Source organism: Myotis myotis, unplaced genomic scaffold, assembly GCF_014108235.1.
Source record: "Myotis myotis isolate mMyoMyo1 unplaced genomic scaffold, mMyoMyo1.p scaffold_m19_p_3, whole genome shotgun sequence".
Lineage (NCBI taxonomy): Eukaryota > Metazoa > Chordata > Mammalia > Chiroptera > Vespertilionidae > Myotis > Myotis myotis.
The window spans coordinates 115,459,456-115,481,264 of NW_023416335.1; the positions used below are offsets into that span (position 1 = coordinate 115,459,456).

General features: G+C 41.4%; 1 protein-coding gene across 7 annotated transcripts in view; it reads left to right on the forward strand.

The window, feature by feature from the left end:
- The window catches only part of LNX2 (ligand of numb-protein X 2), an 88,588-nt gene that overhangs the window by 49,845 nt on the left and 16,934 nt on the right, over window positions 1-21,809 (forward strand). For 6 of the 7 annotated variants that reach the window (XM_036301211.1, XM_036301210.1, XM_036301216.1 and 3 more), the window contains 5 exons: window positions 1,278-1,792; window positions 14,199-14,264; window positions 19,037-19,284; window positions 20,426-20,625; window positions 21,174-21,542. In XM_036301211.1, the coding sequence (XP_036157104.1) occupies window positions 1,389-1,792; window positions 14,199-14,264; window positions 19,037-19,284; window positions 20,426-20,625; window positions 21,174-21,542 (1,287 nt within the window). In that variant the 5' untranslated portion in view covers window positions 1,278-1,388. The remainder of the gene's footprint in view (window positions 1-1,277; window positions 1,793-14,198; window positions 14,265-19,036; window positions 19,285-20,425; window positions 20,626-21,173; window positions 21,543-21,809) is intronic. The other variant, XM_036301215.1, reaches the window with a different exon arrangement.

The following is a 21,809-nucleotide window of genomic DNA, read 5'->3' on the forward strand; positions in this document are numbered from 1 at the left end:
GCCAGTTCTCCTCCCTTTTCTCTATCTCCACATAGCATCCTGAGCATAACTTTCTCAGAATACTTATTACATTGAATTTTAATAGTTGGTTTGCTTAACTGTCCTCTCCCTACTTCTCTGCCCTTGTCCAATGTTTGGCACATACTAGACACTGTAAATGTGTACAGAAAAATGAATAGAGATGGCTGCTGCCTTTAGTGTTGACTTTTTAACCCCGGGTGCTCCAGCGGCAGGAATCTGGAAACTGCACCTAAGGGGAGCCTACACTAAATTGGGGTAGGCTGTTTTAAGAGCATTGTGTTGGAGGGGATGTGTGCATGTACACACATCTGCACACACGCGTATGCGCATGCACGCGCACGCGCACACACACACACACACACACACACACGCACACACACTGCTGCTGCTGCTCTGAGCAAGCCAGGACAAATGGAATAATTGAATAATATGAGGTGGAATTGAAATTTATATCATTATCTGTTTAATTGAATTACATGAGGGTTGTTTTTTTTAAAATGGCATTAAATAGCATTGTATTTTATGATGGTTGCATATATGCTATGAATATTTATCTTTGTATAATCTATGTTATATATAGAGAGAATATTCAAATCATAGATATTTTGAAATCCATTTCTCCCCAAACATAGTGTGGAGCAAAGGCCATTTTTTAAACATACACTGAATTATCTTTGAAACTACGTTTAGAGATGCAATCTTTGATGTAGTCTTATAAATGCATAAAATCAGTCAGTAGCAAAGAACCATGATTGGGATTGCCAGTGCAAATGTATTATGTAGTATACCTCAAATTAGATTACATACTCTGTAGATTAATGGTCTTTAAAACAATCATTGAGCAGTGAGGTAGTTGTGGATTTCAGTTAGTAAATAAAACAAATTGATTGTTTCTTATGCCACGTCATATAGTATATGACATCTTTGCTTTTAATCACAATTTTTTTTTACTGAGAACTTGGCAGTGTAATTCATTCTTACCCAACTAGCAAATTAATTTCATTTTTATGTTTTATGACTAATTTGTTACCTGTTCTAAATGTTACTGTGATTTCTTTTTAATATTTTTTACTGTTTTTGAAAATGTATAATATTTTTCAATTACAGTTGACATTCTACTTCACCATCTTTACTCTAAGTCCAACATGACCTAAATTTTAATATTTTACTAAGTTAACTGGTAATATTATATTAATACTTTTAGCCTCTCTTGGTAGGTGTTAATTACTTTTTGTTTGTTTGTTTTGTTAATCTAGAAACCCTTGGTTTTAGTCAAATACATCACTATCTATTAAAGGAAACCAGACCTGATGTGGAAGTAGAAATCTAATGTGTGAATATACAGAAACTGCTTCAGTTGATTCAAAATGGGAACAACAAGTGATGAGATGGTATCGGTGGAACACACCTCCTCGTCCTTCAATCCTCTGTGTTTTGAATGTGGTCAGCAGCACTGGACAAGAGAAAATCACTTGTATAATTACCAGAATGAAGTGGATGATGACCTGGTCTGCCATATTTGCCTTCAGCCTCTATTGCAGCCATTAGATACCCCCTGTGGACACACATTCTGCTGCAAGTGCCTCAGAAACTTCTTACAAGAGAAAGATTTCTGTCCATTGGACAGAAAAAGACTTCACTTTAAGTTGTGTAAGAAGTCTAGTATTCTAGTTCATAAACTTCTGGACAAATTATTAGTTGCATGTCCTTTTTCTTCAGTGTGCCAAGTTGTAATGCAGCGCTGTGATCTGGAGGCACATCTTAAAAACAGGTAAGTAAAATTTATGAAAGAAAGAAAAGTGACTCTAGGTTTTATAAAATGGCTGTTCAAAAAATTGATTAAAAGAATACAAAGGCATCAATAAGTAAATGGACAAATAAAATACAAGAGATACAAAAATGAGTAAGTTGTATGGAATATCAGTATTTATATAAAAACATGAATACAAAAACTATAGTGAGGAAGTACCATTGTATACCTATTAATATTTTTGCTGGTAAAATAGGAAGCTGCTATATTTATTTATATGGGTAGCAGGATATAACGATAGACTCTTTTGCAAGACATTTAAAAAACTAAATGTAAATATCCTTTTATCCAGATAATCCAAAAAAAAGGAAAGATTGCATATAAGGGTGTTCATTGCAACACTGTGCATAATTCAGTAAATTGGACTCAATCTAATTAACAGTAGAGGAAGAGTTAAAATTACAATAGTACATAAACTCAGTGGGATATTTTGCAGCCAATGAAAATGATAGATTTGTTGTAACATGGAAAATGGTACATATGATTTTATTTGCCCATGATCTTATAAAGATTCTGTGTTCAGCCCTGGTCTGGTGGTATAGTTGGTTGGAGCATTGTCCCATATTCCAAAAGGTTGCAGGCTCAATCCCCGGTCAGGGCACATATGGGAGGCAACTGATCGATGTTTCTCTCCCCACCTCCCCACTTCCTCTCTCTAAAAATCAATAAACATATCCTTGGATGAGGGGTATTTTTTTAAAAAAGAAAAGATTCTGCATTTAGGGACTAGTCTGAATAAGAACTAGGGGTTGGAAATTTTAAAACATTTAGGTTTTATTTTTGTCCTAATAAAAACTTTTTTAAAAGTTAGGTAATTTAGTTAGCTAATTATTTAGTGAGATTTATAATTTTTCTTTGGTAAATTCTTGATCTTTATACCCTTAGGAAGGAATAAAATGCATCTCATGTCTTAAGTAGGTAGAATCACATAAAGTGACAGAAAAAAAAATGTATTCATTTCTAAATTTAAGTCACTTGTATAGTATAAAGCTAGAATAATTTTAAGTTATGTGAAAACAATGTATAGTACAATACAGGGTAGGGCAGAAGTATGTTTACAGTTGTTTGTATGGAAAATAATACAATAATCTATCTCTTATATAAAAGGCCTGTGGCTGTCACGGCATAATGCCGTCATGACCAAATGAGCAGCGACTCTCGTGGCGAGTAGGGCAGGGCAGGTGGGAGCTCTTAGCGGCGGAGAGCTATGAGCAGCGGAGGGCAGGGCAGCAAGCTGCTAGCAGTGGAGAACTAGGAGTGGCCAAGGCAGGGTGGCCAACTGAGGCAAGTGGAAGCGAGCTACTCGGGCATGATGTTGTGCACGCTGGGCCTCTAGTATATATAAAAAGCCAGCGACCAGAACGCCGTAATAACTGGAATGACTGGTCACTATGACGCCCACTGTGGCCAGCAAACCGGCCCAATCAGGGGGTGGGGCCAGCCAGCCAACCTTTAGTGGCCCCTCCCTCCAGCCAGCCCTGCCCCTGATTGGCCTCTCCCACCCTGATCAAGGGCGGAGCAGCTGGCCAACCCCCCCTACCCCGGCCCTTCCCCCCAGCTGGCCCCACTCCCCATGAGCCACCACCACCCTGATTGCCCCCCCACCCCAATAGGGGGCAGGGTCGGCCAGCCAACCTCCTGCAGCCCTTCCCCCCACCCACCCCACCCCAATCAGGGCCAACTGGCCAACCGCCTGCAGCCCCTCCCCCCAGCCAGCCCCACCCCGATGAGTCCCCACCACCCTGATCGGCCCACGGCCCTTCCCTCCAGCCAGCTCCATCCTCAATCAGCACCCCCATTCCAATCAGAGGCAGGGCCAACCAGCCAACCACCCATGGCCCCTCCCACAGGCCACTGGCCCCCGATCGGCTCTCCCACCCCATTTTGCGCAGCCAGCCAACCCACCACCCACAGCCCCTCCCCACTGCCGGCCCCACCCCTGATCAGCCCCCATCACCCCGATCAATTTGTGGCCCCTCTCCCCAGACACCTCCGCCCCCAGTAGTCCCCCACACACCAATTGGGGGTGGGGTTGGCCGTCCAACCTCCCACGGCCCCTTCCCGGCCTCTGACCCCCAATCGGCCCCCCAACCCCAATTGGGGGCGGGGCCTGCCGGCCAATCGCCCGTGGCCCTCCCCCCAGCTGGCTCTGCCCTGATCGGGCCCCAACCAGGGCGGGCCAGCCGGTCAACCTCCCACTGTCTCCTCCTCCCAACAGGCCTGACCCTAATTCACCCCGATTGGGGCTGGGCCAGCCGGACCCCACTCATGCACCAATTCGTGCACTGGGCCTCTAGTTAATCTATATCTATATATATAAAAAGCCAGGGGCCATCGCATCCAAAACAACCGAACGGACGACCGAACAGGCTGAGTGGGGCAACCAGGCCGGCAGTGGGGTTAGTGAGGGACAACCAAATGACTGAGCAGCAAGCTGCATGGGGCGACCAGGCCAGCAGGGGGGTTAGTGAGGGATGACCAAATGACTGAGCAGCAGGCTGCCTCGGGTGACCAGGCCGGCAGGGGGGGCAGTAAGGGGCAACCATGTTGTCGGGGGGGGGGGGCAGATGGGGGTGACCAGTATGGCAGGGAGGGCAGTTGGGGACAACCAGGCTGGCGGGGGGGGGGGGGGGGTGCAGTTAGGGGCGATCAGATCAGCAGGCAGAGGTGGTTAGGGGTGATCAGGCAGGCAGGCAGGTGAGCGATTAGGAGCCAGCAGTCCTGGATTGTGAGAGGGAGGTCCGATCCCAGGGATCAGGCCTAAACCGGCAGTTGGACATCCCCCAAGGGGTCCCAGATTGGAGAGGGTGCAGGCTGGGCTGAGGCGACGCACCCCCCTCCCCCCTGCCCTGTGCATGAATTTTGTGCACCAGGCCTCTAGTAAATAATAATACAAGAATAAACTGTTTCATGCACTTAAAACTATAAATCTACTTTTGCCTTACCGTCTAGAGTAGATTTAGAAATAGTATAAATCTGGCATACTAGTAGAATAGCTTGTCATTATATTCACACATAAAATCATAGAATTTTAAGATATTAATCTAATCTCACTTTATAAATCAGGAAACTGGGTCACAAATATAGAGTGCTAGTTAATAATATAGTTAGACTAAAACTTCCATATTCTTCTTTACCATTCTAATATGCCATCTGACTTTTCCACAGGTTAAATCATGTTCTCTACTGCTATGTGGTAGTAAATGTTTTCTACCTATGGGAGTATACATGTTCATTCTGTTCCTAATATCAGTGTTATAAAATGAGTGCACCCTTTAGGAATAATTTTAAAAATGAGAAAGAATGTTATTTTTAAAATATCAGAAACATGAAGATGTATTACTTAAATCTAAGCTGTATTAAAAACAGGTTAAAAAAAAGTGTAGGATAGATATATAAGCTTTTAAAAACTCTGTAGCCTTAGTTTTTTGTGCATCTTCAGTCTACAAAAGGCAGGGAACCCGAACATGCTAACAGACCTCCTGGAAATAGACACCAAACTTTTTAATATGCTAGTCTGGGTCAGGCCTAGGTACAGCTGAGGTTGAAGAATATGTTAGGTTTTTCTTATTTCTCTCAGTAGAACTGTTCTTTTTCGGGAATTGGTTCTTTTGTAGTTCTTTTATGAACATCAGTTATGGGATGTTAGAGGAACTAAGCAGAGTCTCAGTTCAGTTACTAATTATTTTGATAGCAGTGAGATAAAAATTTCACATTGTTAGTAAATTTTTTAAAAATATGTTAAAATTGTTAGTAATTTTTTTAAGTATAAATTTTTTTAAAACGTATTTTGAGTGTTGATTTCAGAAAGAGGAAGGGAGAGGGAGAGATAGAAACATCAATGATGAGAGAATCATCAATTGGTTGCCTCCTGCATGCCCCCTACTGGAGATTGAGCCTACAACCCAGCATGTGCCCTGAACAGGAATCTCCTGGTTCATAGGTTGATGCTCATCCACTGACCCACACTGGGCGGGAAACGTTGTTAGGAATATTCACTTAACTATAATACATACAACAATTTAATACAGGCATACCTCGTTTTATTGCGTGTTGCTTTATTGTGCTTTACAGATGCTGCAGGGTGTTTTGTTTTTACAAATTGAAGGCAAATCCTCCACCAGCAAAACGATTACAACTCACTTTATTGTGAGACTTGTTTTATTGTGGTGGTCTGGAACCAAACCCACATATCTCTGAGGTCTGCCTGTGTAAAGTTGAAATATTGCAAACTCTTCTTTCACTTATAACTAGATAAAGTCCAAGCAGTTATGTCTAGTTTAAAGTTCTATTTTCCAGTGTGCTTATTAATATTTGAGCTACTAATTTAATAATTCCCAAAGTGTCTTAGGCCTATATCGTGAAAGATAATTTGAAAAATATGTATGTTTTGTGAAGGTGGGTGACTTGATTGATATAAACACCTAAGAGTAACTTAATTATTAAAAATAAAAAATGGTAAATTATAAAATAGAATTTTTATATCCCATTTGAACAGCTGTGTGATTAACAGCCTAATCTTTCAGTAGTTTCTCAATTAAAAATGTTGAAATTCAGCCCTAGCTAGTTTGGCTCAGTGGATAGAGTGTTGGCCTGCGGACCGAAGGGTTCTGGGTTCAATTCCGGTCAAGGGCACATACCTCAGTTGCAGGTTCCTCCCTGGCCCAGGCCTTGGTCGGATTCGTGCAGGAGGCAACCAATTGATGTGTTTCTCTCACACCAATATTTCTCTCTGTCTTTCCCTCTCTCTTCCACTCTCTCTAAAAATCAATGGAAAAATATCTTCGGCCGAGGATTAAAAATAAATAAGTTGAAATCTAAGTAGAAATGGTTATTATCCAACACTCAGTACTAATTAATATTTAGTTCATTTGTTCATTCAGTAAATATTATCTACTATGTGCCAGATACTGTTAGTTGTTAAACAGTCTCTGTAAACGGTGGCAGGTTAGAGTCTACTTCTGGGTTGTAAATTCGTTCAAGGCAAGGACCATGTCTTTAGCAGTCTTTGAATTCCCTTGTGCAAAGTTGACACTCACCTAATGTTTGTCCAGTTAAATTGTTACTTATGTTCTGGTTATCCATTGCTGAGAAACTAACCACCCCAAATACACTGACATAAAACAAGTATTTGGTTCTGCTCATGGATTCTGTGAGTCAGGGATTCAGACAGGACGCCACAGCTATGGCTTGTCTTTATTACGTTAGTATATCGAGGCCACAGCTTGGAAGAACTGAAAGACAGGTATTGCAACAGTTGGAACTGGAGAAGCTACTTCCAAGATGTCTTCTTTATTCATATCTGGCACCTTGATGGAGATAACCAGCAGCATGGCTCAGCTAGGACTTGTCAGCTGCAGAGCCTAAAGGTAGCCTCTCCAGCGTGGGTGTCCTCACTATATGTCAAGTTCTTACATGATGCTCAGTGTTCCATTGAATAAGGCAGAAGCTGCATGGCCTTGTATGATTTAGCCTTGAAGCCACACACCATCTCTACTTTATTTGAAGCAGTCCTCCTAGATCAGGGACGGGCAAACTTTTTGACTCGAGGGCCACAATGGGTTCTTAAACTGGACCGGAGGGCCGGAACAAAAGCATGGATGGAGTGTTTGTGTGAACTAATATAAATTCAAAGTAAACATCATTACATAAAAGGGTATGGTCTTTTTTTTCAATAGTTTTATGCATTTCAAACGCGGGCCTTAGTTTGCCCACGGCTGTCCTAGATGCAAGAAGAGGCTTCAATTTGTGATGATAGCCATGTTTTAAAACTAACACACACTAGTAACAAAAGTGATGTCATGAGGCACAGAATAAGATTATGACTGTGGCTCATCTCTTAAAACCTCTCACTCATTTGTTAGGAATTGATAAGTTTCATTGAAATGAATAGAATTTTAGCCCTGACCAGTGTGGCTCATTGGATAGAGCGTTGTCCCATGCACCAAAGGCTCATGGGTTCAGCTCCTGGTCAAGGGCACATACCTGGGTTGCAGGTTCAATCCCCAGCCCCTGTTCAGGGTGAGTGCAGAAGGCAATCAATCGATGTGTCTCTCTCACATTGTTTCTCTTCCTCTCTCTCTTTCTCCTTCTCTCTCTCTCTCTCTCTCTCTCTCTCTCTCTCTCTCTCTCTCTCTCTCTCTCTCCCCCACTCTTTTCTCTCTAAAAATCAATGGAATATGCATAGAATTTTATCACCAGCAAGTGATTCATTGTATAAAAGTTATGATATCATGTATCTTTGTTCTTGAATTTTTAGGATTTGGCCCACTGACTTTTCAGCTACAACTGAAAGTAAAATATTTATGAAAGATGAATGTGTTTTTAAATAAAATTACTAGTTATTAACAGATTATATTTAGTAAAACAATGAATAATTTTAAGACATGAAAAAGTGCCCATCTTTGAAAGGAGACGTAAAGCTTTTAAGAAATATTCTGTATATTGTACTAAGCATATTACATTTTAGTAATTCCTTTGTGAAATTCTGCCAAACACCATCAACTATAAAACATCCCTCCTCCCCTGCTTTACCCCTCACTCCTGCCTCACTCTCAACAGTTTAACATGTAAAGCTTATGGGAATTGTAAATATATTTTTGTTGTTAAATTGAGCATTGTGTCTAGTTTATGACAAGGTTCAGGACCACTTTATTTTCCTCTTTAAAAATCGTAACAATTTAACAGTCTGGTAAAAAGTGTGTACACTATAGAGAAAACCTTTAAAGAAGTCTTTTTCCATGCTGAGACCTTTCCTAGGTCATCAAATGGTGTTTTTGTTTTGTTAATCCTTACCGTAGGATATTTTTTTATTGATATTTTTAGAGAGAGTTCAAGGGAAGTAGGGATGATGGGGGTGGGAGGGGCGGAGAGAGAGAGAGAGAGAGAGAGAGAGAGAGAGAGAAACGTCAATGTGAGAGAAACACATCAATTGGTTGCCTCCCACACGCTCCTCCACTGGGACCAGAGATGAACCTGCAACCCAAATACATGCCCTTGACTAGGAACCCAACCAGGGACCCTTCAGTGCATGGGCCAATGCTCTATCTACTGAGCCACAATAGCCAGGATTCATCCAATGGTTTGAAGTCTTTATGGGTCAGGATAGGCTGAGGCAAGATTGCTCTTTTACTTTCACATTTTAGCTTGGAGGTAAGTTTGAGTTTGGCACATTTTTAAAAATATATTTTTATTGACTTCATAGAGGAAGGGAGAGGGAAAGAGATAGAAAACATTAACGATGAGAGAGAATCATTGACTGGCTTCATCCTTCACGCCCCTACTGGGGATCAAGCCCATAACCCAGGCATGTGTCCTTGACCCTTCAATCTCAGGCCGAAGCTCTATCCACTGAGCCAAACCAGCTAGGGTGAGTTTGGCACATTCTTACCAGCATTCTTTTCTCATATATAATGTAAAAAACAGATACTTATATTTGCAAATCATGTATCTGATAAGAGTCTAGTATCCAGACTATATAGAGTTCTTACAGTTAATAAAAAGTCCAATCATTCAGTTTTTTTGTTTGTTTGTTTATTGTTTATCCTCACCTAAGGATATATTTTCCATTGATTTTTTTAGAGAAAGTGGGAAGGAGCGGGGAGAGAGAAAGAAACATTGATGTGAGAGAGACACATTGATTGGTTGCCTCCTGTACATGCCTTGTCTGGGGGCTGGAGATCGAACCTGCAACCCAGGTGCATAACTTTGACTTGGAATGGAATCCGTGACCCTTCGGTGCTTGGGCCAACACTCTAACTGTCCAGGGCTCAAGTCATTCAATTTTAAATGGACAAATTGTCTGAATAGATATTTCTCCAAGGATGATATTTGAATGGCCAATAAACACATGAACAAATGTTCAAAATTATGTCCATTTTTATAATGGACTAGAGGCCTGTGCATGACTTTCGTGCAGGGGCGGGGGTGGGGGTTTCCCCTTAGCTCAGCCTGCACTCTCTCCAATCCGGGACCCCTTGGGGGATGTCTGATCCCAGGAATTGGGCCTAAACCTAGGCAGTCGGACATCCCTCACAATCTTGGACCGCTGGCTCCTAATCGCTCACCTGCCTGCCTGCCTGGTGGTCCCAAACTGCCCCCCCACCCCCCGAGCCGGCCTGATCGCCCCTCACTGCCTCTGTGTGCCGGACTGATTGCCCCTAACTGCCCCCCCGCCAGCCTGGTCACCCCCAACTGCCCCCTCCCTGCTGGCCTGGTCATTCCTAACTGCCCCCCTCCCCCGCCAGCCTGGTCACCCCTTAAAGCCCCCCCCCCCCCGCTGACCTGTTTGCACCCAAGTGCCCCCCCTCTGGCCTAGTCATCCCTCACTGCCCTCTCTGCCAGCCTAATCGTCCCCAACTGCCCCTCCTGCCAGCCTGGTAACCCCCAACTGCATCCTCCCACCGGCCTCCCCCCCCCCCAACTGCCCCCCCCCCAGCCTGGTCGCCTCTTACTGTCCCCCCTTGCTGGCCTGGTCACCCCCAACTCCCCCCCTCTGCTGGCCTGGTTGCTCCTAACTGACCCCCCTGCCAGCCTGGTCACCTCTTACTGCCCCCCCTGTTGACCTGGTCACCCCCAACTGCCCCTCCCTGCCAGGCTGGTTGCCCCTCACGGTCCCCCCTGCCAGCCTGGTTGCCCCACACAGCCTGCTTGTTCAGTCGTTTGGTCATCCCTCACTAACCCCCCTGCCGGCCTGGTTGTAGGCAGCCATCTTGTGGGGGTGTGAGGGTTAATTTGCATATTATCTCTTTATTATATAGGACTAGGGGCCCGGTGCACGAAATTCGTGCGGGGGGGGGGGGGGAGCGGGGAGAGTGTCCCTCAGCCCAGCCTGCCCCCTCTCACATACTGGGAGCCCTCAGGCGTTGACCCCCATCACCCTCCGATCGCCTGATCGGCCCCTTGCCCAGGCCTGATGCCTCCGCCAGAGGTGTCAGGTTTGGACAGGGGACCCCCATCTCCCCCCGATCACTGGCTCTGGCCTCCACCAAGGCCTGAGGCCTCTGGCCCAGGAATCAGGCCTGGGCAGGGGACCCCCATCTCCCTCTGATCGCTTGCTCCACCCCCCGCCCAAGCCTGACGCCTCTGACCCAGGCTTCAGGCCTGGGCAAGGGGACCCTCATATCCCCCCAATCCCCAGCTCCGCCCCCCACCCAGGCCTGATGCCTCAGCCAGAGGAGTTGACCCTCATCACCCTCCGATCACCAATCACCGGATCGGCCCCTTGACCAGGCCTGAGGCCTCCGGCAGAGGTGTCAGGCCTGGGCAGGGGACCCCCAGCTCCCCGCGATTGCAGGCTCCGCCCCTGCCCAGGCCTAACGCCTCTGGCCTAGGCGTCCGGCCCGGGCAGCGGGGACCCGCAGTGGAAGCAGCCCCGCGATCGTGGGCTCCGCTTTAGGCCCAGGCAAGGGACCCCTAGCTCCTGGGACTGCCAGCTTCGACCGTGCCCAGCTCCCATCGCTGGCTCCACCCCTACTTCCTGCTATCACTGGGCAGGGCGGCAAAGGCGCCTGATTCTCCGATCATGGCTGGGGGGCAGGGCAAAGGCGGCCCCCAGCTCTTCGCTCCCCCCTGGGTTTCCGATCACTGTCAGTGGCAGGGGGCTTCTTCCTGCTTTCCCTTTCGCCTCCCTGCATTGTGCCTACATATGCAAATTAGCCGCCATCTTGTTGGCAGTTAACTGCCAATCTTAGTTGGCAGTTAATTTGCATATAGCCCTGATTAGCCAATGAAAACGGTATCGCCGTACGCCAGTTACCATTTTTCTCTTTTATTAGTGTAGATTGTTGTGTTTTTGTCAGTTGCTAGCATTTTATGTATATTCTGGTTATAGACCCTTATTACATACACAGTTCTTAAATATTTTCTCGCAATCTATCGATTGTCTTTTCACTTTCCTATGTCCTTTCAAGGACAAACACGTTTAATTTTTATGAAGTTCAGTTTATCTATTTTTTCTTTGTTTTCTCGGCTTTGGTGTCATATCTAAGAAACTGTTGCCTACTCCAAGGTCACGAAGATTTACACCTAACACTTTTTTAGTTATAGCTCTTATATTTTGGTTTTTGATCCATTTTTAATTAATTGTGATTGGAGAACATGCTATGTACAACTGAATCCTTTCAATTTTATTGAGGCTCTTTTTTATGGCCTATCACATGGTCTATCCTGGAAAATGCTTCATATTTACCCCAGAAGAATATGTATTCCACTCTTGATGGGTGAAGTGTTCTATAGATATCTGTTAGGTTAATCCATTTTTTCTTGTTTTTATACCTAGTTGTTGTATCTATTATTGAAAGTAAAAATCTTAGATTACTATTGTTGAATTATTTATTTTAATTCTATAATTTTTTAAAAAAATATTTTTATTGATTTCAGAGAGGAAGAGAGAGGGAGAGAGATAGAAACATCAATGATGAGAGAGAACCATTGATTGGCTGCCTCCTACACACCCCCTAATGGGGATCGAGCCCACAATCCAGGTATGTGCCCCAACCAGGAATTGAACCAGGACCTCCTGGTTCATAGGTCAACGCTCAACCACCAAGCCATGCCAGCCGGGCAATTCTATAATTTTTGCTTCATGTACTTAGGGATATGTTGTGGTTATGTTTATAATTGTCATAACTTGTTAATAAATTGAATCTTTCATATTGTAAAATGTTCTTTTCACTAGAAATAATTTTTGTCTTAAAGTCTATTGTGTCTGAAATTAGTATACCCACATAGTCCTCTTTAAGATACTATTGGCGCCCTAGCTGGTTTGGTTCAGTGAATAGAGTGTAGGCCTGTGGACTGAAGGGTCCTGGGTTCGATTCCAGTCAAGGGCACATGCCTAGGTGTGGGCTCAATCCCCAGTAGGGGGTGTGCAGGATGCAGCCAATCAATGATTCTCTCTCATCATTGATGTTTCTATCTTTCCTTCCCTCTCCCTTTCTCTTTGAAATCAATAAAAATATATATTTTTTAAAAGATACTATTTGCATGGTGTATCTTTGTTTCTCCTTTTAATTTTTACCTATTTGTGTCTTTGAATCTGATGTGTGTCTCTTGTAGTCAGTATATAGTTGATCATGTTTTCTTTTTAATCTGTTCTGCCAATCACTGACTTTTGATTGGAGTGTGTAATTTGTTTATATTTGATGTAATTACTGATAAGGTAAGATTTATGTCTGCCACTTTGCTACTTTCTATATCTCATTTTTATTTGTTTATCTATTCCCCCAGTTTTTCCCTCTTATGTTAAATATTTTCTAGTATGTCATTTTAATTCTTTTGTCATTTCTGTTCATATATATACATTTTTTAATTTATTCCAGAGAGAGAGAGAGAGAGAAAGAAACATGGATGTGTGTGATAAAACACCAATCAGTTGCCTCGCAATTCCTCCCCCCTCCCCCCCCAACCACCAACACCACCATCAGGGATCAAACTCATAACTTAGGTATGTGTCCTGCCTAGGAATCAAACCCGCCGGACCTTTTAATATATGGGGCAATGCTCCAACCAACTGTGTGTGTGTGTGTGTGTATATATTGGTTTATTTTGTTTTGTTAGTGGTGCTAGGGATTATAATTAACATTGTAATTTATAACAGTCTAGGTCAGATTAATACCAATTTAATTTCACTGGTATATAAAAATTCATATATAGCTCCATTCCTTCCTCCTGCCTATGTGCTGTTATAGTTACACAAATTACATCTTTATGCATTATATACCTATCAAAACAGAATTATAATTATTAATTTTTGTGGTTGTCTTTTAAACCAGATAGGACAAAAGAAGAGCTATAAAAAAATACTTTTATGCTGTTTCCATATTTATCTATGTGACTTTCATCAGTGCTGTTTATTTTTTCATGTGGATTGTGTTGCTGTCTAAATACCTTTCATATCAATCTGAAAGACTTGTATTTCTTATATGGCAGATCTGCTAGTAACAAAATCTTTGTTTTTGTTTATCTGGAAATGTCTTCAGTTCTTCTGTTTTTGAAGGATAGTTTTGCTGGATATAGATTCCTTGGTTGAAAGTCTTGTGATTTTGTTGTTGTGTTTTCTTTTTCTTTTTAGCAGTTTGAATATGTCATCCATGCCTTCTGGTTTCCATGGTTTCTGAAGAGAAATCAGCCACCAATCTTATTGAGAGCCACTTCTATGTAATGAAATATTTCTCTCTTGCTGCTTTCAAGATTCATCATACTTGGGAAGATTTTGGTCATTTTGTGTTTAAATATTCTTTCTGCCCCTTTCTCTCTGACTTCTTGTGGCATTCCCATTAAACATATCTAATATTTTTTATAGTGTGTCACAGGTTCTTGAGACTCTATCCATTCTTTTATTTGTTTTTTTCTTTCTGTTCCTCAGACTGGTAATCTCAATTGACCTAACTTCAAGTTCACCAATTCTTTCTTCTGCCTGTTCAAATCTGCTGTGAGTTCTTCATTTCATTTATTCATTTTTTTAAATACAGCATTTCTATTTGGTTTTTATTATAACTTATATTTCTGTATTGATATTTTTATTTGGTAAAACAATCTGATATTTTCCTTAGGTTTTTAGACATTGTTTCTTTGTTCTTTGAACACTTTTATAATATTTTATTTAAGTCATTGTTGTGGTAAGGCAAATGTCTGGGGACAGTTACTGTTGACTGCTATTTTTCCTGTGTAGGGGCCATACTCATTTGTTTCTTTGGATGTTTTAAAACATTTTTATTGAACACTCGACATTTTAAATAATGTAATATAGAAGCTCTGGAAATCAGATTCTTCTTCCTTTTTCAGGATTTGTTTTTGCTGTTTGTTGTCTGTTTGTTCAGTGACATTTCTAAACTAATTCTGCAAAATCTTTGCTCAGGTTATGGCCAGCTAATGGTCAGACAGATAATTCCTTAAATGCCTGTAACCAATAAATTTCCCAGTCTTTCTGAGGGACTCTGTGTTCATTGTAGGGCACATCTTCAACACTCAGGCAATAGACAATTCCTCCTTAGCCTTCATTGCTGGTTTTCACAAAATGTCAGGATTAGCCGGAAGTGAGAGCTTAGTGCCTTCTCTGTTATTTCAGATGCATGCACACAGCCTGGACATGTCAAAACCCCTATGGAAATTTCTATCCCTAGTGTTAAAAAACAACAGCAAGAACACTTTTGATTAGCCTTTTTTGCCCACCTTAGGCAGCCACAATCTTAAACAGTTGCCTCTGATTTTTTTCCCCAATGAATGCCCCCAGTGTAAAGTTTGATTTTACTGGGTGAGCTCCAAGTCAGGTTAGTTAAAAGACATCCCTGTGAGTGGGGTCTTTCCGGGAACCAACAGGTCAATTAATGACAATTCTAGAAATGGGGCTTTGAAAGCATGCCAGTCTACCCTTCCAACTCTGATTATGGACAATTGTTTTTCCAGACTTCTATGGAGCTAAGGAGATGGGGACGGAAACGGGGCAAGTTCAAATGCCATAGAGCTCACTGTTTGTACTGAAATTTAGCCTTTTTTTTTTTTTTTTAAATAAATGCACTTTGGCTTGCTACCGAACTTTGGCCAATTTCAAGATCTCAGAAGTAGTTGGGTCTAACAGTTTTTGCCAGTGTTCACATTGCTTTATGAAGGAGAGGCTTTTCAGGTATCCTTAACCTACCATTTTCACTGGCATCACTTGAATTTATTTTTGCATATTTTAACCCATAACTATTTTTATCATTTTTCTTTTTTGAAAATATTTTTGTATTGATTTCAGAGAGGGAGAGGGAGAGAGAGATAGAAACATCAATGATGAGAGACAATCATCGATCAACTGCTTCCTACACATCCCACAGTGGGGACCGAACCCGCAACCTGGCATGTGCCTTGACCAGGAATCGAACTGTGACTTTCTGGTTCATCAATTGATGCTCAACCATTGAGCCACACAGGCTGGGCTCATTTTTCTTGTTTCTAAGATGCTCATATTATTTGAGTTTCATTAAGTACTTGTCATTGTGCTGGCACTTACCATGTTTCGAGTTTTATTTTACTTCTAACCATGCATTGTTTTATTTTACTTCTATTACAGCTGCCCCACCACTGACATTAATACTGCTACTAATAAGATAGTGTATTCTGTTACACTGTATATTTCCTAACGTGAATCATTGTTATATCAGGGAATGATGCCACTATATTGTAAGTTTTACGTAATTTTTTCTCCATAAGAAGAGCCAGACTAATGGGAATGGAAGTATAACCTTTAGCAGGAAAGGAAGAAGTTCCTCAGTTTGGCTCTGGTTGCTGTAAGAGCTTTTTGATTTTATTTTAAAAACTTAAAAAACATACCTGCAATAGAGTGCCCTCCCTAGGAAGGAAGGTACATACCATAAAAGTCAATCTATTTTTAAAGTGTACACGTTAGTAGTTTTTAGTATATTCACGGAAGTATGCAGTCATCATTACAAATTTTTAGACCATTTTCAACACTCCAAAAAGAAATCCCATCCCCATTAGCAACCATTCCAATTCCCAGGTATACAGATTTTGTGTGGTCCTTCTCATTTCTCTTACTTAAGCCCTGTAATTCTTAGTGTTACGTTTTTGTAGATGCTTGTATTAAGGTAGCAGAAATGCTGGCATTATAGTTTGGGCTTTTGCCCTCAGCATCAAAAGTATTCTTTCTGAGGTCACCATGACTTTTTTAATGCTTAATCAAACTAATGCTTTTTGATCTTTATCTTATTTGTCCCTTGTGTGGCATTTGTGTTATTGGCTACTTTTTCTTTGGTGACACTCTTGTCTCCCTTGATTACGTACTTTGAAGTCTTGCTCTCCTTGTCTCCTCTTGTCTAGTTGTTCTTTCTCAATCTACTCATCTGTTCCATCTTATTTAAATACTAGAGGTCCGGTGCACGAAATTTGTGCACAGGTAGGGTCCCTAGGCCTGGCCGGTGGTCAAGGCTGATCTGTGGGATAACCGGCAGGGTGATCGGGGGGGTGGTGGGGGCCTGCTGGCACCCGCCTTGGCCAGCCTGGCACTGCCTGCTTGCCGGCCCCATCCCCTGCTTGCACCACCTTGAGGGCGATTGGGGGGCAGAGCTGACCCACTCACCAGCTGGCCCCAACCCCCGATCGCCCCACTGCTGCCATTGGTCACCTCCATCTGCAGGGCGACCAGCAGGGCAATAGGGGGGTGGCGCTAGCGTGCTTGCCAGTTGGCCCCACCTCCTGCCACTGCCCACTCTCTGGCTGGCTCCGCCCCCTGCTGCCACCTGTTGCCTCCCTCTACAAGCTATCAGCAGGATGATATGGGGGTCCCCGCTGGTACCCACCTTGGCTGGCCTGGGGCGTGTGGGTGGGGGCAGCTCCTGCATTGAGTGTCTGCCCCCTGGTGGTCAGTGCATGTCATAGCGACCGGTCATTCTGCTGTTCGGTCAATTTGCATATTAGGATTTTATTATATAGGATGGGTATTCTCAAAGGTTCTCTCTGTAGCCTTCTCCAGTGCTGGCTAAGATCACTCTTTCATATTTTCACATATTTTGAAGTATCTTTATTTAGTTCCTATTAGCAATTTGCTGCCCCATTGGGAATTTAAGTATACTTGTTTCTTTACCTCTCTAACCACTTTAGATTTTCTTTTTAAAATTTATTTTGCATTTTTAACAACAATAAGATAGGCTTTGTAGTTATTTAGTTTGTAGGAGTTTTTTGTGTGTTAGCTAAGCTAATTCCCAGTGTTCACATTCTGTTTGTATTTCCCTTTCCTAGTCCATGTTCTTCATTGAAGACTAGCTATTGCCCATGTATATATTTGTGTATGATATACATTTTGGAACTTAAATGTTTATCTGTTTAGTCACAAATATTTTTATGATCCAGTTTTGTCTCAATTTTTTATTGAAGAAAATATTTTTAAATGCATTTCTAATTAAATCTACTTACAAAAATAGTTTTTCAGTGATACAATTTTCAAACTTATTTGTCAAGTCCTTGTAGGAACATTCCCTAGAGTGCTGCACAGCAGTGCAGTAGGGAAAGTCAGTCACTTTCTTAATGAGGAGAATAGAAAATAACTAGTGGGAGAAAGTTGAGTAAAAACTTCCTAATGATTCTTTTCAAGAACTTGAAATCCAGTACTTAAATCTTTAGTTCATGAGGGAAATTTTATTTCTTAATACTTAAGAGATAGCTTTTCATTTTAATTTAATTTAGTCCTATACTTAATTTTTATCAAAATGCTACATTTTTAAACAATATTGTCATTGAATGAAGATCTACGACCCTAGGCATAAAATTGTGTCCCTGCTTACCCCAATATGAAAATACATGGTGTCTGAGTCATGTTGGGCTGTAGGAATGTGCATGTAGCTCTCCACTAATCCCCTTTCCTTCTCCCACTCTTCAAACTGGGTATTAGTCATGTTCTCCAGTAAACGGGTCAGATGGAAAAGACACTTCTAATATCTGTGTAAAACTTTATTTAAATGTTTAAACAAGCACCTTTGTGCCCTTTTGTTTGCTTAAATAAATAAAACAAGGTAATCATTCTTATTTCTCAGTGCTTATGTAAGTTTCCCAAGTACTTGGAATATATTTTTAACTTAGATAGCATAACTGTAATTCCATTATTGCAATTCTAATTTTACAAACTAGGATATATGTTTTCTTTATTTCCTTCCATGTCTGTTATACTAGTAAAAGTTATTTGGGCCTTTGCTGTGTTTTCCTACAAAGTGTAAACCTTCGAATGTTTTGCTATCATTAATGAGTAAATGTGTGACATCGGCCGTGAGAGTGCAGAGGCATATGGGCATTAAGGTCTAAGAACTTAAGGGCTTATTGAGGAAGAAGAATATGATTTCCAGTCCTGTGCTTAAGTCAGTAAGCCTATAGAAAGGGTTGTACTCAGAATTTCAGAATAATTCTTGCAGTATTGAGACAACCATACTGTATACTATACTGGTGTATATGTTTCTGGTACTAATATATGCTCGAATTTTTACTGAGACTTTCTTTGAGATATATACCAAACCATTGTTTATGCTGATGCCTTGTTTTAAATTCGCTATGTGGAGTGGTAAGAACTTACTTCAAGTGGAATTATGTACCCATATGGGCACCTCTAGGTGCTTTATGCAACAGAAGCCACTGCCATTCTTTTGTTGTGGCACGAGCCATTAATAACTTTGTTCCCCTTTCAAATAATCTGGAAACCACCTGATATTCTCTTTCTAGATGTCCTGGAGCTTCTCATCAGAGAGTTGCCCTAGAGAGAAGGAAAACCAGTAAAACTCAGACAGAGATTGAGAATGAAAATGGAACCACTATAATAGATCTCCCAAGTACCCTATCGCCCGAAACGGACTGCTCAGGGACAGGCACAGTGCCCGCCGAACGGAACTTGACCTCTGCCTCTCTTCCTGTATGGACTGAGGAGCCTGGCCTGGACAACCCTGCCTTCGAGGAGAGCACCATTGCTGACAGTATGTGCTAGTCACCTTTCTTTTTGTTTTCAATCAGACATTTACTTCCTTCCTACTTCTCCCTCCAATTTTCTCAACATGCATTTTTTTCCTCTTAAAAGAAATAATTTTATTGAGATAGGGTGTAATTTGAACAATTGGCATTTCAGAAACAGAACATGACCTTTACCCTGGAGGAAGATGCTCCCACCCTCTTCTGTTGTAGTTCATGAATTCGATAGTCATTAACAGCTTCTTCTTGTTTGCTCCTATGTTCAGAGTTTGTTGCTTCTTGTCTAAGAAATCAAAATAATACCTTGGATTAAGTGCTTACTCTGTGTCAGGCCCTGTGCCAAGCACTTCACATAAATTAACTGATTAAGTGCTTGTTACAGTATTAAGGGATTTTTTTTTTTTAATGGTGAGAAAATTGAGTCTTGAGATTAATTGGTCAAGCTCATACTGCCAAGAAATGGCTGGATATCTGTCTCTGAGGCCACATTTGTGACTACTGCACTCTGCTGTCAGCCACTACTCTGACTGTACAACCCACTAGGAGCAAACAGAAAGCCTGTAGTCCTAGATATTGGGCATATCTCGTAGTTGGCCCTTGGTATTTACTTTTAAATATTTCCTTAAAAATTTTTCCCTTAAAATATTTTCCCTTAAAAATTTCAAATTTTACTAAACATTTCCAATTTTCCCTGCCACAGCTATAACTTTTTTCATCTCCCAAGGCTCAACACCCACCTCTTAGAGATGATGTGATTACTCTCTCAGCATCTATGGTGATTACATACCACAGAGTTAGTCTTTTCCTTAAACTGCTTTGCATGTTCACAGTTTTTAATGGTTCAGACTTTCTCTTATAGTTAGGACAAGATGACTGTCTTTTAATATTTCTTTATCTGATCATTGTGTCTTCCCTAGTGATCTGATACATAGTAGCTATTTGTTGGTTATATACTGATCACCTTTGAGAGAGGAAATGTTTAGATAATCTTAACGTATAGATATTTTTTGTCGCTATCTTTTTCTTATCCAGTGGTATTGTTAGTTATTAATCATATATTAACATAAGATGATTTATTTACCTGAAGAACATCAAAATATGAAACATTTATTTTCTTTCTTTTTTTTTTTCTCATTTTCAACTTCACAGCCACACAACAGCCACCTAGTTTACCAGAAGGTGAAATCACCACGATTGAAATTCACCGATCTAATCCTTATATTCAGTTAGGAATTAGCATTGTGGGTGGCAATGAAACACCACTGATTAACATCGTTATCCAGGAAGTCTATCGGGATGGGATAATTGCCAGAGATGGAAGGCTCCTTGCTGGAGACCAGATTCTTCAGGTATCAATTTTAATTCTGTTAATTTGTATCATTTTGTTCTTATTCATAAATTTAAAACTTGAAAAATCGTGGTACTGTGGAACCTAAATTATATGAAGGTGAGTTTTGCTGTTCTTATATGTAAAACATTAGAATTTTGTAATTTCTTCTGTTTCCCTATATACATGGAATGTATTTTTTTCTTCCTACCTTAATTTCCATCCCATATGTGTAACACATTTTACACATAAAGAAACACACTCAAACAAGTTCTATAATTGCCCTCGGTCATCCAGCTAGTACATAGCAGATCCAAGGATGCTAATTCAAGACTGTCACTAACCCTGTAATCCTAGCTGCTATTCTCTACTTAATGCTAACTGTAAGTTAATTTTAGGAATTCTGTACTTTAAAATGTCTCTAGAGTGGATTTCTTTGTAAATAATGATTGTATATCATTTTTACAATGTTAGTTTCCTTGGGAAATGTTACTTGTATTTCTATAGATGGGGTGGGGGGCAGAAGATAGTCACAGCATGGTCATAATTCTTTCTTTTTTTTTTTTTTAGGTCAACAACTATGATATTAGCAATGTGTCGCACAACTATGCCAGGGCTGTCCTTTCACAGCCCTGCAGCACCTTACAGCTCACTGTGCTTCGAGAGAGACGCTTCGGTAACCGAGTGAATAGCCATTCTGATGGGAACTCTCCACGAGAAGAGATTTTCAGTGTGGTTCTTTATAAACGAGACTATGGTGAACAGCTCGGCATCAAACTTGTACGAAGGACAGATGAGCCAGGAGTTTTTATTCTTGACCTACTGGAAGGGGGGCTTGCTGCGCAGGACGGGAGGCTCAGCAGCAATGATCGCGTGCTTGCCATCAATGGGCATGACCTGAAGCACGGAACTCCTGAGTTGGCCGCCCAGATCATTCAGGTACACTTGAGATATGCATTCCTGATGCTTGGCCTTCATTACCATATATCAGTATTTTGTTTTCATCGGCCAATAACATAAGAATTTGGGCATATTTGATATTTCATTGGAAAAATCAAGCACAGCTATTTAAATTCTTCAAATTCCACAGTGGTATAACTTCATTATAGATAGAATCTTTTCTAAGCATTGTGTCCCATGAACTTTTAGGCTGGCTTTTTATAAAGTGCAGTCTCTAAAGTTTCATTTTTCATTTGCTCCCTTGGC